Source organism: Bubalus bubalis, chromosome 7, assembly GCF_019923935.1.
Source record: "Bubalus bubalis isolate 160015118507 breed Murrah chromosome 7, NDDB_SH_1, whole genome shotgun sequence".
NCBI classification, from domain to species: Eukaryota; Metazoa; Chordata; class Mammalia; order Artiodactyla; family Bovidae; genus Bubalus; species Bubalus bubalis.
In genome coordinates, this window is record NC_059163.1 from 60,607,162 (window position 1) to 60,625,396 (window position 18,235).

An 18,235-nucleotide genomic window follows, 5' to 3' on the forward strand; every position below is an offset into this window, starting at 1 on the left:
ATCAGTTCTAATGAGGTGGATGGAACTGGAGCCTATTATACAGAGTGAAGTAAGCCAGAAAGAAAAACACCAGTACAGTATACTAACACATATATATGGAATTTAGAAAGATGGTAACGATAACCCTGTATGTGAAACAGCAAAAGAGACATAGATGTATAGAACAGTCTTTTGGACTCTGTGGGAGAGGGGGAGGGTGGGATGATTTGGGAGAATGGCATTGAAACATGTATAATATCATATAAGAAACTAATCGCCAGTCCAGGTTTGATGCGGGATACAGGATGCTTGGGGCTGGTGCACTGGGATGACCCAGAGGGATGGTACAGGGAGGGAGGTAGGAGGGGGGTTCAGGATGGGGAACACGTGTACACCCATGGCAGATTCATGTTGATGTATGGCAAAACCAATACAATATTATAAAGTAAAAAAAATACATTATGATTAAAAAAATTAAAAAATTGAAGTATAGTTGATTTATGATATCATGTTAGTTTCAGGTCTATAGCACAGCAATTCTAATAACCTTCCCTTAAAGGTTATTAGGAAATATTGAGTATAGTTCCCTGTGTCATATAGTAGGTCTTTGTTGGTTATCTACTTTATACACAGTAGTATGTATATGTTAATCCCAACCTCCCAATTATCCCTTCCCCATCCTCCTTTTCCCTTTGGTATGCTTTTTTTTTATGTCTGTGAATCTCTTCCTATTTTGGAAATAAGTTCATTTGTATCTTTCTTCCCCAATATTCCACATATAAGTGAGATTATGATATTTGTCTTTGTCTGATTTACTTCACTTAGTATGATAATCTCTAGGCTCATATATGTTGCTGCAAATGTCATGATTTCATTCTTTTTTAAACTGAGTAATATTCCACTGTACTACAATATTCCTTATCAGTTCATCTGTTGATGGACATTTAGATAGTTTGTATGTCTTATCTATTGTAAGCAGTGCTGCAATGAACACTGGGGTGCATGTACCTATCGGACCCTGTTTTTCTCCAGATGTATACTCAGGAGTGGGATTGCAGGTTCATACAGTGACTCTATTTTTAGTTTTTTAAGGAACCTCCATACTGTTCTCCATAGTGGCTGCACCAGTTTACATTCTCACTAACTGTGCATGAGGGTTCCTTTGTCACCACATCCCCTCCAGCATTTATTATTGTAGGTTTTTTGATGATGGCTGACTGATATGAGGTGATACTTCACTGTAGTTTTGATTTGCATTTTTCTAGTAATTAGTGACATCAAGCATCTTTTCATATGCCTTTTGGCCATTTGTATGCTTTGGAGAAATGTCTATTTAGATCGTCTGCCCTTTTTTGATTTTTTTTTTTTCTGATATTGAGGCGTATCAGCTATTTGTATATTTTGAAAAGTAATTCCTTGTCAGTTGCATCATTTGCAAATATCTTCTCCCCATTCTGTAGATTTTTTCTTTTTGTTTATGGTTTCTTTTTTTGTGCAAAAATCTTAAAGTTCAGTTAGGTCCCATTTGTTTATTTTTGCTTTTATTTCCATTACTGTAGTGGTGTGTGTTTGTGTTTGTTGCTTAGTCATGTCTGACTCTTTGCGACTCCATGGACTGCAGCCCACCAGGCTCCTCCATCCATGGAATTTTCCAGTCAAGAGTACTGGAGTTGGTTGCCATTTCCTTCTCCACATTACTGTAGGAAATGGATCAAAAAATATATTGCTGCAATTTATGTGAAAGAGTGTCTTGCCTGTGTTTTCCTCTTGGGGTTTTATAGTATTTGGTCTTACATTTAGGTTTTTAATCTATTTTGAGTTTATTTTTGTGTATGGTGTTAAGAGAATGCTCTAATTTCATTCTTTTACATGCAGCTGTCCAGTTTGACCAGCACCAGTAATTAGAGACACTGGTTCTTCTCCACTGTATATTCCTACCTCCTCTGTCATAGACTATGACCATAAGTGCATGGGTTTATTTCTGGGCTTTCTATCTTGTTCCTTTTTTCCCCCCCCGTTTTTGTACCAGTAATGTACTGTCTTGATCATTGAAGCTTTGTAATGTAGTCTGAAGTCAGGGAGGTTGAGTTCTCCAGCTGTTTTTCTTTCTCAAGATCACTTTGGCCATTTGGAGACTTTTATGTTTCCACACAAATTTAAAAAGTTTTTGTTCAAGTTCTGTGAAAAATGCCATTGGTAATTTGATAGGAATTGCATTAAATTATAGATTGCCTTGGGTAGTATAGTCGTTTTGACAATATGGATTCTTCCAATCCAAGAACACAGTATATCTTTTAATCAGTTTGTGTCATCTTCAATTTCTTTCATTAGCATCTTATAGTTTTTGGAGTACAGGTCTTTTGCTTCCTTAGGTAGGTTTATTTCTAGGTATTTTCTTCTATTTGATGCAATTGTAAATGGGATTGTTTCCTTTATTTCTTCTTCTGATCTTTCATTGTTAATGTTTAGAAATGCAACAGATTTCTGTGTTTTAATTTTGTATCCTGCAACTTTACTGAATTCATTAACAAGCTCTAGTAATTTTCTGGTAGCATCTTTAGGATTTTCTATGTATAGTATGTCATCCACAAAGAGTATCTGTTTCACTTCTTTTCCAATTTAGATCCTTTTATTTCTTTTTCTTTTCTGATTGCTGTGGCTAAGACTTCCAAAACTATGTGGAATGAAAGTGGAGAGGGTAGACATGCTTATCTTGTAGGAAATACTTTTAGCTTTTCACTGTTGAGTATGATGTTAGCTATGGGTTTGTCATGTATGGCCTTTGTTTTGTTGAGGTGTTGTTATCACTAAGTCATGTCTGATTCTTTGTGATCGGTTGAACTGCAGCACACCAGGCTCGTCTGTCCTCTACTATCTCCCAGTTTGCTCAAATCTATATCCATTGTGTTGGTGATGCTATCTAACCTCATCCTCTGCTGACCCCTTCTCCTTTTACCTTCAATCTCTCCCAGTAAAAGGATCTTTTCCAATGAGTTGGCTCTTCACATCAGGTGGCCAAAGGATTGGAGCTTCAGCTTCAGCATCAGTCCTTTCAATGAATATTCAGAGTTGATTTTCTTTAGGATTGACTGGTTTGATCTCCTTGCAGTCCAAGGGACTCTCAAGAGTCTTCTCTAACACCACAATTTGAAAATCAATTCTTTGCCGCTCAGCCTTCCTTATGGTCCAACTTTATGTTAAGGTAGATTCTCTCTATGGCCACTTTATAGAGAGTTTTTATCAGAAATATTCAGTAAGTCCCCTACATATAAACCTTCAAGTCGTGACCTTTCAAAGATGCAAATGTGTATTTGCAAGTCCAATCCTGTAAATTAGTTCACACCTGGTGTACACTGTTACATGTGTGGATCCACTACCAGTGTTGTGTTTTTGTATCCTCTACTGTACAGTATTGAGAAGTACAGTCTCTTTAGCTCAAGCCCAGGATGTCCAGAAGCAAGCGTCAAAGCAGCAGTGATGAAGCTGGTACTGCTGGAGAACTGAGGAGATTCATGATGCAGGGAATGGCATGGGCATGGGAATTTTCTTTATTTGAGGAGTCACTTAGTTTGGAGGCACAGGACCCATTATATAGAACAGTACCCGAAGGTTGTAGCAGCCATTCAGAATACAACCCAGGGCTACCATGTCATCTACAAGAAAAAGATACTACCAAGCTGTCACTGGATTGTTTATTCAAGAGGGTAGATAGAAGTAAATCCAGTAAGAAACCAGAACCTGTGCCATCAACATCAGGCATGAATGAAATTGTAGCTTGCCCTGTGCTTCCTATTGCTGACAATCCTTCAGCAGTACCATCACCTATCTCCTCTACGCCATTCAGTAGCTCTTCTTCCCTGTTCACTCGATGCCAGTTCCTATTTGCCAGCCATTGTACTGTATTACTGTACTTGTCAGGGTACTGTACTGTAAGCTTAAAACTTTTAATTTTTCCTTTTAATGTATTATTTGTGTGAAAAGTATTATAAACTTATTACAGTACTATATAGCTAATTTGTATTAGTTGTTACTGCAGTTGCTCACTTTGTTGTACTTATGAACAAAATGGACTCACAAACATGCTCTTGAAATGGAACTCATGTATATCTAGGGGACTTACTGTGTGTTGAATTTTATCAAAAGGTTTTTCTGCATCTGTGTCATATACTTTCCATTTAATTTGTTAAAGTGGTGCATCAAACTGGTTTATTTGCAGATATTGAAAAATCTTTGCATCCCTGGGATAAATCCCTCTTGTTCATGATGTATTATCTTTAAATGTATTGTTGGATTTGGTTTACTAGTATTTTGTTGAGGATTTCTGTGTGTATGTTCATCAGTTATGTTGGCCTGTAATTTTCTTTTTTGTGGTACTTCTGGGTTTTGTTATCAGGCTGAGGGTGTTCTCACAGAATCAATTTGAAATTCATTCTTATGCAATTTTTGGAATAATTTCAGAAGGACAGATATTTAGTTCAGTTCAGTTGCTCAGTTGTGTCTGACCCTTTGGACCCCATGGACTGCAGCACGCCAGGCTTCCCTGTCCATCACCAGCTCCTGGAGTCCACTCAAACTCATGTCCATCGAGTTGGTGATGCCATCCAACCATCTCATCCTCTGTCGTTCCCTTTTCCTCCTACCTTCAATCTTTCCCAGCATCAGGATCTTTTCAAATGAGTCAGTTCTTCACATCAGGTGGCCAAAGTATTGGAGTTTCAGCTTCAGCATCAGTCCTTCCAATGAATATTCAGGACTGATTTCCTTTAGGATGGACTGGTTGGATCTCCTTGCTGTCCAAGGGATCCTCAAAAGTCTTCTCCAACACCACAGTTCAAAAGCATCAATTATTTCATGCTCAGCTTTCTTTATAGTCCAACTCTCACATCCACACATGACTACTGGAAAAACCATAGCTTTGACTAGACGGACCTTTGTTGGCCAAGTAATGTCTCTGCTTTTTAATATGCTGTCTAGGTCAGTCATAACTTTTCTTCCAAGGTGTAAGCGTCTTTTAATTTATGGCTGCAGTCACCAACTGCAGTGATTCTGGAGCCCCCAAAAATAAAGTCTGTCCTTGTTTCCATTGTTTCCCCATCTATTTGCCATGAAGTGATGGAACCAGATGCCATGATCTTAGTTTTCTGAATGTTGAGTTTTAAGCAAACTTTTTCACTCTCCTCTTTCACTTTCATCAAGAGGGTCTTGAGTTCTTCATTTTCTGCCATAAGGGTGGTGTCATCTGCATATCTGAGGTTATTGATATTTCTCCCAGCAATTTTGATTCCAGCTAGTGCTTCATCTAGCCCAGTGTTTCTCATGTTGTACTCTGCATATACGTTAAATAAGCAGGGTGACAATATACAGCCTTGATGTACTCCTTTCCCTGTTTGGAACCAGTCTGTTGTTTCATGTCCAGTTCTGTTAATTCCTGACCCACATACAGATTCCTCAGGAGGCAGGTTAGGTGGTCTAGTATTCCCATCTCTTTCAGAATTTTCTACAGTTTATTGTGATCCACACAGTCAAAGGCTTTGGCATAGTCAATAAAACAGAAATAGATGTTTTTCTGGAACTCTCTTGCTTTTTCGATGGTCCCATGGATGTTGGTAATTTGATCTCTGGTTCCTCTACCTTTTCTAAATCCAGGTAGAACATCTGGAAGTTCATGGTTCACATACTGTTGAAGCCTGGCTTAGAGAATTTTGAGCATTACTTTGCTAGCGTGGGAGATGAGCACAATTGTGCGGTAGTTTGAACATTCTTTGGCATTGCCTTTCTTTGGGATTGGAATGAAAACTGACCTTTTCCAGTCCTGTGGCCACTGCTGAGTTTTCCAAATTTGCTGGCATATTGAGTGCAGCACTTTAACAGCATCATCTTTTAGGATTTGAAATAGTTCAACTGGAATTCCATCACCTCCACTAGCTTTGTTCATAGTGATGCTTCCTAAGGCCCACTTGACTTCGCATTCCAGGATGTCTGGCTGTAGATGAGTGATCACACCATCGTGATTATCTGGGTTGTAAAGATCTTTTTTGTATAGTTCTTCTGTGTGTTCTTGCCACCTCTTCTTAATATCTTCTGCTTCTCTTAGGTCCATATCATTTCTGTCCTTTATTGTGCCCATCTTTGCATGAAAAGTTCCCTTGGTATCTCTAATTTTCTTGAAGAGATCTCTAGTCTTTCCCTTTCTATTGTATTCCTCTATTTCTTTGCACTGATCACTGAGGAAGGGTTTCTTATCTCTCCTTGCTATTCTTTGGAACTCTGCATTCAAATGGTATACCTTTCCTTTTCTCCTTTGCCTTCAGCTTTTCTTAGGTCCAGAGACCAGCCAGTTCCAGGGTAGGTTCTGACTTGTGTTTGTGGACTCGGGTCTGTAGGACTGTAGTTTTGTTTCTAATGTCCACCCCTAGTTGGGTGAGGCTGGTCTAGAGGCTTGAGAAGGTTTTCTGGTGGGTGGTGGTGGGTCTTGGCCCTCTGGTGAGCAGGGTGTGTCTAGAGGTTGTTGTGGGCTCAGGAAGTCTTTAGGCTGCCTCTCTGCTGATAGGTAGGACTATGTTCCTGCTCTATTGGTTATCTGGGCTGAGGCATCCCAGTATTGGAGCTTACAGGCTGCTGGGTAGGGCCAGGTCTTGGTGCCCAGAATCCAAAATGTCTGCCTCTAGTTAGAGTTCACATAGGTTCCCACTGTTTCTGCCACCAGCTTTTATGACCCCAGAGAGATCCATAGCTCCATGCCACCCTTCCCCATGTCCCCCCAGTCTGCCTTCCTTGGAGCCTCTCCAAGACCAGCAGGCAGGTCTAACCTAGGCTCCTGTGGAGTTACTGCTTTTGCCCTGGGTCCTGGTGCACATGAGACCTTGTGTGCACTCTCCAAGAGTGGAGTCTGTTTCCCCCTGTCCTGTGGCACTCCTGCGATGAAGCCCTGCTAGCTCTGAAAGCTCAACACTCTTGGGGCTCCTCCTCTGGAAGCTAGACCTGTGGGCTGGGGAGCCTGGCTGATGCTCACTGTTCTCTCATGGGAGAACTTGTGGCTATAATTATTCTCCAGTTTGTGGGCTGCTCCCTTGGGTGGTATGGGATTTGATTATATTGTAAGCGTGCCCCTCCTACCAGCTAGTGGTTTCTTCTTTGTCTTTGGATGCAGACTTGTTGTTGTTGTTGTTGTTAACAGATCTCACAACACCAAAATCACTGACTGAAAACAACTATCAATAAAAAGACTAACAGATCCCAGTCTTTTTATTGATAGTTGTTTTCAGTCAGTGATTTTGGTGTTGTGAGATCTGTTAACAACAACAACAACAACAAGTCTGCATCCAAAGACAAAGAAGAGAGGAGGGCCTTCTACTCTGCCATCTCGTCTCCAACATTTGGGACCTTTTATTGTCTTTTGATTTCTAAAGCTTCCATATTAAAAATCAGCTGAAAATCTGTTGTTTTTGTGCAGGCAATGTTTTTCTTCCTTTTGATAGCTTTAATTTTTTCCTTTGTTTTTTGTTTTCAGCATTTACTATAATGTGTGTGCTCAGTCGTGTTCAACTCTTTGAGATCCCCTGGACTGTAGACTGCCAGGCTCCTCTGTCCAAACTCAGATGTAATTTTTTTGCTTACAGTTTACTGAGCTTTTTGAATCTATATGGGTTGATGTTTTTAAACATTTTTGGAAAAATTCTCACTTTCCCCATCCTCTTTTTCTGGGACTCCAGTTACTCTTATGTGAGACTGACTGTGGCTCACATGTCTCTTCTGCTTCATTCTGTTTTTACTATTTTTTAAAATCTGTATTTCAGTTTGGATATTTTCTATTGACTTCTCTCTGAGTTCATTAATTCAGTCTTATGTTCAATCTTCTGTTAAATCCCATCAAATACATTTTTAATTTTAGATCTGGTGTTTGTTCTACAATATAAATTTTTTAGATTTCATTTCTTTGTTGAAATTAATCTCATTAATTTACCTGTCTTTAATTTTCATTAACGTATTTTTAACAGTTTTTGATTGCCCATTCCATCATCTTGCTCACCTTGGGACTGACTTCTATTGTATACTTAAAAAAATTTATATGTATGTTTTCTTGATTCTTTGCACATTCTGTAATTTTCATTGTATTCTGGGCATTGTATTTAAAAGAACTTCTATTGAGGGGTTTATTTTCCTATGTTAGACTGATAAGGTGAGAATCTAATCATGTCAGTCCATTCAATATTTGAACTGGGTGCAAGTGGGTTACAGTTTGATTCAGTTTGCTTTGAACTAAAGTGTTTCAAGAGTCTTGAATTTTCTGTTAAGATCTAGTGGACTGTGTCTCCTAAATACCAAGAGTTTGTAGAAGACCTTACTTTTGCTTTTCCATCCCAGCTTTCTATCACCCGTGTTGCCCAATGGTCAGCAAACGACTCATGACAACCACTGATGCTTTTGGAACACATCAATCTGTAAAGGCAGCTCACCAAGGAAGGACCCTTTTTCTCTGAAGATTTTAATCATTTTTGTCTCCACAGCTCCACTAAGCTCTTTAAGTTGTTGCAGTCCTTGTTTTAAGTGAAAATTTTCTTACCAATTAAGTTATAAGGAGGCTAACTGCTCTGCAGTTGACTTTGTAATTCTTTTAACCATATAAAATGTGTTACTTTACCTAAGCTGTGAAATAGTGAGTTAAACTGTGAAAACAGCTTATGTATTAGTATTAAAAATTTATTGTGGAAACATTTTATATATTAGCAACAATTAACCAAATGGTGCTATTTTGGCTTCTACCTGTGAGATAACTAGCTTTTCTTTTTTTAAAACAGTATTTTTTAATGTTTGCCTATTCTAACTTTTTTTGGTGGTGCTCAAGTTATTTATTAATGGAACCTATCTTAGAACTATAATATCTGGATGATTTCAACTGGAAAAGTTTAATTTTGGCTTTTTTTTTTTTTTTTTAAACATTTGGCTGCCCCAGGTCTTAGTTGCAACATGTGGACTCTTAGTTACGGCATGTAACTAGTCCCCTGACCTGAGACTGAACCCCTGGACCATCAGTGATTAAGGGAAGTCCTTGGACAAGCTTAATTTTATATGTAAAGAATTCTTGATTGTGCAAGCAAAACATACCTAGAAAATCTGAGATTTTAGATTAATTTTTATTAAAAATTTTTTTAAAAACTTAAAAAATGTCTAGATTGTTTCATTTAGATGACTTTCCAGTTCAAATCTGTGTCCTCATTTTAGTACTTTTTAAAATAATAAATCTGTACTTACAAATTTGAAAACTAAGTCATAAAAAAACTGTACATTTTGTTAAAGTACAAACATTAAGCACTTATTTTAATTTTTCATGTATTTTTTTTTTTTAGTGTACCTAAAATGGTAAGTCAACCAAAGTTGAAATGTGGATAAAATGAACTATTTTCCAAAGCAAAACTGTTATAAAAACAATAATTCTTTCTTTAAATTGAATGACTTAACTCTCACTGTATGATTTTCTTAAAAATTAAAGTAAGAAACTAAACTTAAACTGTCAAGGGGGTATAATTTAACTCTGAAGGAGACTGGTGACACAGGTGATGATGAACTGATCTAAATGCTATAGGTTTAATTCACTTGGTGATGTACAAATATGGGATGGTTTAATTTTTATCAATAACAGCTGTGGCTTTGTCTTGTCTTTACTCTTCTGGCTAGTGGAAAAACTTAAACTTGCTAAGTAATAGATTTCTCAGTCTAATTCCTTAAGTTTTCATGTTTCTGCTTTAAAACCTAGCCTGCTAAGCTTTCTTCTGCTTCCTTGGTGCATAGTGGTTTTAAAGCGGCTGCCTGGAGCAGTCTGTGGTAGGCAAGACCATGGCCTTTCTTTCTCTGTCCTTTGCCACTGATGGCAGTGTGTGTGAATGCTGGGGGGCAGGTAAGGAGGCTGCTTCAGCATCTGCTTACACTCAGGTAAGAATGATGGCAACAGTCCCATTCCTTTGGTCTTGACTATTTCTCTCTTCAGTGCTAATATGTTGTTGGTTCAGTCACTAAGTCATGTCTGACTGAGACCCCATGAACTGCAGCATACCATGCTTCCCTGTCCTTCACTATCTCCCAGAGTTTGATCAAACTCATGTCCACTGAGTTGGTGATTCCATCCAATCATCTCATCCCTTGTTATCCCCTTTTCCTCTTGCCCTTAATCTTTCCCAGCATCAGGATCTTTTCCAAAGAGTTGGCTCTTCGCATCAGGTGGCCAAAGAACTGGAGCTTCAGCTCTAGCATCAGTCCTTCCAATGAATACTCAGGGTTGATTTCCTTTAGGGTTGACTGGTTTGATCTTGCTAACATATTTGTGCAATTAGGTAGCCCCAATGAGAATGCTACATGTGCCTTGGCTTCCTGAGACTCCTGAGAATTAACAAAACAATACTACAGGCGGCATATTCTCTTTGTCCTGACTCTAAGATGTGGGGAACACCTCTCTGAATGTTAAGTCATGGAATCTCTGTCTCTAACTGGTGCTCTTTTTTTTTGGGTGCAGAGGCCAGGCATGGCTCTCCTAGGGGAACCTGCCAATACCTTTCTCAGTAGATTTCAACATCATCCACGCTGTGGATTGAGGGAATGAGGTGAGATACTGTCTGTACCCCACAGAGCAGAGCATGCAGCCACATATTTGGGTGCAGCATCCCTAAAGTAATCTAAGCTTTTCAAACTCCAGTTTAAGCCAGCAGATTACTTAAGGTTTTATCAACTTCTGCTATGAGATGGGACTTTACTCAAAATCCAGAGTCAATGCCCAAACTCCACAACCAATTTTCTGGGGCTGCTCTGAGTCTGGAGGGATGACAAGAAGAAAACACTCTCTCCCCATAAACACATCTTGTGGAGAGGAATGGGGCTGAGATAGGCAGCATGTATATGGACTCTGCTCTCTCCAAGAGGTGATATTTTTCTCCCCTTCATAAGGACTTTTCCTGAATTAAGTGGGTGGAACAGGCTGGTGGGGAAAGATTCTGCTGAACTTTCCATACTTTGTGAAGGCTGAGGCAATTCTCTGCACTTAAAAGGAGAAACAGTGATTCTGGACCCAGCTGTGAGCTGCCCCCTTGTTAACTGCAGTCCTGATCAGAATCCCTTCTTGGGAGCAGGTAAAGGTCTTAGTAAGTAAATTTCAGCAAATTAATATATACTCTCTACATTTTATAATGTTAAGAATGAACTCAAAACCCCTTTAATATTTGACTGAATCAGGTATTAACCCTTTCTACACTGAGACTATCCTCCACATTTTCAAAGGGAAAATTTTCCAGTATCACATAAACACCCAGTATTAATAAAAACATTTTATTCTCATTGGAAAATAACAAAATCACCACTGAATAATAACTAATACTTGTGTAGCTCTTTATAGTTTACAAAGAACTCTCACATACACCATCACATTTGGTTTCTACAACAAACCTTTTATACTTATTTTACTTTCAGTTTACTGTTATTTTTTCCCATTTTATGAATGTGATAATTAAAGCATGGTGAGGTCAGTGACCTGCCCTGTCAGAACTAGGGCTCTAACTCCAGTTGTGAAATAAAAATTGTAGGTTTTCCTCACTGTCTGAGCCTTCTTCTAATCCACGTCTACAAAAGCTGTTCTTTCTTAGTAGAGATGATGAATTTCAGTGTGGTATGTCTCCCAAGTTAATCCTGAGAGCGAAACTGGACACTTGTCTAGGTACCTTACTCCATCACTGTCCTCCATGTGACTCAAAGCACGTGTGCAAAGAACTTCCTGGGATTAGCAGGCATAGCCTGCCTGTCTCTGGGACCCCAGGCCCCATCTCAAAGGACAACTTTTAGGAAGGGAAGTTGAAAAGAACCATCTGCATACAACATTTAAGTCCAAGTTCCCTTTGGACTTCAATTCCCGAGGTACTCAAATATGAAAGCTTTGTCTGGTACTGAATTTGTAACTAACATAAGGGCTAGTATCTGTGAAGGCTTTGAAGATAAAAACACATTTTTTTTTTCATTCAGTAATAGTAAATTTTCTTGCCAAAGACTTCAGCATTAGGGGAAGTAATATGCCATGCTTTGCATCCCAGGGGGATCATCATGACTTCTCGAAATATCACAAGGGAGCAGTGGGCAAGGAAACTGGAGCTCAAAAGCGACACACAAAGCCCACTGTTACCATAGTTACAACAGGAAAGGCCATAAGAGACGTACTTTTTCCTATAAGCAGTGAAATAGGCCTTGCATGATTTAGGATCACTGGGGTGAATAATCCTGGCTCTGTCCACAGGGTTTTATTATGGTTGCCTTGAGTTTCAACATGCAATAGGGAACAGAAGGAGGGATAAATGATTTGCTTATGTTCAGTGAAGTTGTTACCGGTATTCTATCAGTTAACCTTTACTCTCAGAACCTGCATGAACAAACGAAGTCTTTATTCATCCCCTTGCCAGCAACTTCTAGGGATTAATGGCCATGACTAATTTTAGTTACTTTGGGTATGATACTCTACAGGAAGATAAAAGGAGGTGAATGTCTCTCTTATCCCTGAATTTCTGAGGCTGGATGGGTCTAAAGCTATGAAGGTCACAGCAGTAGAGATGCCCCAGGGCATATACACACACAGCTCTTTGTCTTCTAAATCTGGCTTTCTAAGCATGGTGGAATTTGGTCTAACTTGTCTTCCAGTGTTTGAATCTCTCCTACAGCATCTCTGTCAGAGTGATCTGTGTTCTCTAGTTTGATGAATCTATAAAGAGTACATCACCAACAATTTAGGCAGTTTTGAGAGAGAATGATTACAACAAAAAAATAACACTTTTTGTGGGTTACTATTTGTTAGACACTATAAAAAGTGTCCTGTAATTTCATTTCATCCTCAGAAAGACACCAGGAGGCAGGTAACTATTATTTCCAGTTTACAGATAAGGAAGCCAAAGCTTAGAATAGTAAAGAAGTTCCTCCCATGTCCCACAGCTGTGAAATGTCAGTGAGACCCAGGGATCTCTGACTCCCAAATCTGAGAGAAAGCTAAAGCCTCTAACAGCTTCACCTGGAGCCAAAATCTGTCTCCCTGTGATTTCTGCCCACTGTTCTAGTTCTATCCCCTGAAGACTCATGGAAAAAGTCTTATTCCTCTTCCACTACTAGCTCTTCGGGTATCTAGACTTTTTTAGGATTTTTTTGCATTCTGTTCAGACCACAGGACACTGTCTTTAGATGTCCATTCTCTACCCCCAACCATGTATTGTTCTTGTTTTGCATATCACGTTAGTTTTCATGCTCTGCCCCTTGTCCTACCCCGGCAGCCACGGTAGGCTTTAGCATGAGTCGGATCTCGGTCCTCTGCTCCACGTACTCTGGCTTCTCATGTCTGAGTACAGTAAAGTCTTTCTGGTCAGTTTCAAGGTGACAAGGCCCCACTCCCACACTCTCGTGCTCATGCTGCTTTAGGCACCCACCTGCTTCCTCTCTCCTGAGCATGCCACGCATGCTCCCCAACTCCTCTCCTGGAAAGCTGTGCGTGCACTGTCCACTTGGTTCTTCCCTGTCCCTCGTCCTGCCGCCGCCTCCACAGTCACCTTACTGGTGAGGCTCTCCACCTTTCTACTCAAAATAACAAGTCTCTCCCCTCACTTCTCTTCCCTCTCTTCCTTCTTTTTTATATTTTTCTCCATAGCTCTTGTTACCATCTGACTTGTTTACTTGTTGCTTTGATATTTATCTGCCCTCTCTTGTTAGCCCCACATAAAAATGATGCAAGTCCCACATAAGAATAATCCTCCATGAGGAAACAAAGTCTTACCTTCTCAGTTCAACTCTAACATTAGTCATAAGAGACTGACCTACAAAATGATCATTTCATATAAATCTACTTGCCCCAACACTAAGAGCATTCACGAGGAACAGCATTCACTAAGTAGCTGGTGAATAAATGAATAATTTATCCACATACTAAAAATATTATAGAACATCCTTTATGTACTTTACCCCTTATGTGGAGTTTGAATATAAATGGACATGCAAATACATATTAAAAGCTTTTACTGATACACTGAATCTAGCTTTTAATTGTATACTATGACATTTTCTCCACTAGTAATTCACAAGCATCCATCAACCTCAGAACATCTATGTGGAAAGGGCCAACTTCCCTATCAGCTGGTAGGAGTGTTTGGGTTCAGGATAAGGTCTTTCTTCAGCTAAATTAAGACCACGATTTTGTGCATCACCTGCCACAGAGTGGCCTGCTTCTCTTACCACCACTGTGTTTACACAGAGGACTGGATTTGGATTTGGATATCCCTTTAGAAAATAATGACAAATTAATGATAATGTTCCACTTGAGCATCTCTGGCTGAAAATCACCGTAAAAACAATTTTTTTCCACATGATATCAATTCCTATTGGTGGATCTGAAAAGTGTATTTAGTTGAACAATGTTTCCGCCACAGTGTTTAAAAAAATATGCCGGAAATTCTAATGCTGAGAAACAGATACTAGGATGGTATACCACATGATAAAATGTAAGGAAAATGAGGATACTTATTGGAGGACTGAGCAATCCTCCCTGGTGATCACAAGGTGCTGTGGAAACTGTTGTCAACCCCAAGCCCTCCCTTTGATTACCACTTCAAATTATTAACCGTTAATTTGCAGTGCTGTTCATGGCAAGTGGAGGATTTCATCCTCACACACGGAGGACAAGGAGACAGTTTAAGAATTTTAAATAGATATAGAAAAGCAAGTACTCCCCCCTCCCCCCATTCTAAAAGCCTTTTAAGAATCACAAATCAAGAATTCTCACATTCATCTACAATTTAATATAAAGCATTAGTGTTTCTATACCCACAACAAAACATGGACCTGCAGAAGTTTTCAAACAATCTTCCAGCAGCTTCATGCGGGTCTTCTGGAGCTCAGGGCTGTCCCATTCATCTTCATCAATTCCCCAGTACAGATCTATGACCTGGGGACCAACAGAGGAGGCACTGTTAATTCACCTGTAGGAAAACTCAATTGACATGGAGGCTTTATTCTTATTCACGATATTAAGCTAATATGACTTCTAACTTTTCTCTTGGCAGCATGTTTTGCCTTTGAGAGGGAAAATGATTTTTAAGATCAATCTAAAGAGGTATTTTTTTTTAATACCATGATGGTTTGGGGATGAACACTATAATTTCTTTTTTTGTCCCTGATTATACTGTTGACATGGGCCCAGAGAAAATGAAATGTTAAATGTCAGAGGCTTTTCAGTGCAGGCTTTCATTATATTGAAATGGCAACAGGATTTTAGAAGTCTGAAAGCAGCTGGGATGTAGTTACTACATTATCTGAGATAAGGAACAGTGTGTAATTTTACACTGTGTCTCAATATGAGAAGGGAAAACCACAATGGGCATTCGCATATACTGACCCAAAGTTAAATAAATACATTTCTTTAAAAAAATTAAAAAAAAGAAACCTGTTATCCCATGGGGACATTTTGCTTATATCTGTTATCTCTAAGCCCCTAAGCAGCTCAGCTTTCATCACTACATATCTGAAAAAATGTGTATAGAAGACAATGAAAGAGATACCTTACAGAGAAGTGAGGATAATGGGATCCTCTGTCTCCTTACTTCAAAGACTACAAGGAAAGATTCTGAGAATCTGTAAGAACTTGTACAATTACACTCTTTGAAAAATTTGCTATGGAGAGCAGTATGAGTTTCATTCCCTTTACTCAACTGCTATCTGCATAAGGTAAACGTTTCTAATTGTAGCTTTGAAGAATTCTTCTTTTCCTTATTTCCTATAAGCAGAAAAAAGAACCCTCTCCTTACTGTTTGCAAGGCATCCAGTGAGATGGAGACCCAGGGCATGGGTCCTCCAGTGTGCCCCAAGTACTGTGTACTTCCCTTCTCTTGGCCAACACCCCACATAAGTGTCTGTACCAAAATCTCTGTCTATCTGCACTTGAATTTTTAGGTAGCTGATGGAGATATAACAGATTCTTTAAAAAATATTCCTATGGCCCAGGCAATGAATTCTATAACATATGAAACTATGAGCACTTATTTTAGGGTTCTTGCTTTAATATTAAGAAAGGGGAACATCTGAGATATAACTTCACTGTCCAATATGAGAGCCATTAGCTGTGGTTATCTTAAAGTTTATATAAACTAAAAAATTCAGTTCCAATGCTTATTAGTCACATGCAGTTACCGACTTTCATGTTAGAAAGCACAGATATAAGTATATATACTTCACCATCACAAAGTTTAACTGGACAGAACTGTAAATTACTGAACTTCATATACTGAAATGACTAAACGACATTTTTGACCATCTGCCAATAAACTGTCAAAATAAACACACGAATCTGTAATGTGAATAACTCAGTTGTGCTATACACAAACAACCATACACAGAACCTGGTCCGCATCCTTTTGGCTGACACTGTTTGAGGATCTGAGGAAAGGTATGATTTAGAATAAATGAGATACAGAAATGGTAAAAATGAAAAGTTAATGTAACAAAAGCTGTAAATATATACCTGCTATTCCAGTCAAACCTTTAAGTGACATAAAATTATATAAAGTAATAATGATGTCATTGTAACTTATTAGATGTTGAATATATAATAACAATAGCACAAAAAGGGAGAAAAGGGAATAGAGCTATAAGGGAGTAGTCTTTCTATTGCTGAGTCACTTAAGTCATGTCTGACTCTGTGTGACCTCATGGACTGTAACCCGCCAGGCTCCTGTGTCCATGGGATTTCCCAGGCGAGAATACTGGAGTAGGTTGCCATTTCCTTCGCCATGGGATCTTTCTGATACAGAGATTGAACCCATGTCTCATGTTTTACAGGCAGATTCTTTACTACTGAGCCACCTAGCTCCCTGGAATTAACTTAGAATCTGCTTATGATTTATACTAACAAGATGTATATGCCTTAAAATAACTACAAAGAAAAATTACTCAAAAATAGTGAAAAAATCATTAAAGGAATTAAAATGTTAAACTAGAAAACAGTCACACACTGCAAAGCAAAGCAAAGAGAAATAGAGGAAAACAAATGACAAATATATAGAATAAAAGTAAAGTGACAGAAGTAAATCCCATTATGTCAATATATTAAGTGTGACCGATTTAAACAATACAAAGGCAGAGACTGATACTGGATAAAAGCAAGACTTGACAATATGCTTCTACAGGAGATATAGATTAGGCTGCTGCTAAGTCGCTTCAGTCGTGTCCGACTCCGTGTGACCCCAGAGACGGCAGCCCACCAGGCTCCCCCGTCCCTGGGATTCTCCAGGCAAGAACACTGGAGTGGGTTGCCATTTCCTTCTCCAATGCATGAAAGTGAAGTCGCTCAGTCGTGTCTGACCCTCAGCGACCCCATTGTCTGCAGCCTTCCTTGCCCCTCCGTCCATGGGATTTTCCAGGCAAGAGTGCTGGAGTGGGGTGCCATTGCCTTCTGCGATACATTGGGCAGATTGGTTAAAATGGTGGAAAAAGATTTACCACGCCAACACCAACCATAGGAAAGCTCACAGGGCTATTTTAATATTGCAGAAAAGAAATTTTAAAACAATATAACTAGAGATGAAGAGGGACATTTTATAATAAGGGTCCATCCAACAGGAAGATATAACAATTATAAATGTATGTGCAACAAACAAAGAGCCTTAAAATACATGAACCACAAACTGACAGCAGTGAAGGAGAAACTGACAATTCAACTGTAACAACTGGAGACTGAATATCTCATTCAATAATGGGAAGAAGAACTAGAGAGAAGATCACCAAAATCCTAGAAGACTGAAGCAATACCATAAACCAACTAGTTCTAATGTCTTAGGACAATCTATCCAACAACAGAATGTACATTCTTAAGTCCACAGAGAACATTCTCCAGGATAGACCATATGTTAGATCATAAAATAAGCCTCAATAACCTTAAATAGATTTAATTCATATAAAGTATGTTCTCTGAATACAATGGGATGGTATCAGAAATCAATAACAGAAACTTGGAAAATTCACAAGTATTTGGAAATTAACACTCCTAAATAACCAATGAATCAAAGAAGAAATTACTAGGGAAATTAAAAATTACTTTGAGATGAATGAAAATGAAGATACAACATACTGAAACTGTGAGATGCAAGTAAAGCAGTACTTAGAGGAATTTAGAGCTGTAAACATCTATATAAAAATTAAGATTTCAATAATTTAACTGAAGACAATAGGAAGAGGAGATCAAGGGCAAGCCAAAGCAAGC

At 38.8% G+C, this 18,235-nt stretch overlaps 1 protein-coding gene across 2 annotated transcripts in view; it reads right to left on the bottom strand.

The window, feature by feature from the left end:
• Positions 1-18,235, bottom strand: part of NWD2 (NACHT and WD repeat domain containing 2) — a 251,527-nt gene that overhangs the window by 100,055 nt on the left and 133,237 nt on the right. For both annotated transcript variants that reach the window (XM_044946002.2, XM_025290187.3), the window contains one exon: positions 14,810-14,926. In XM_044946002.2, coding sequence (XP_044801937.2) covers positions 14,810-14,926 — 117 coding nt within the window. The remainder of the gene's footprint in view (positions 1-14,809; positions 14,927-18,235) is intronic.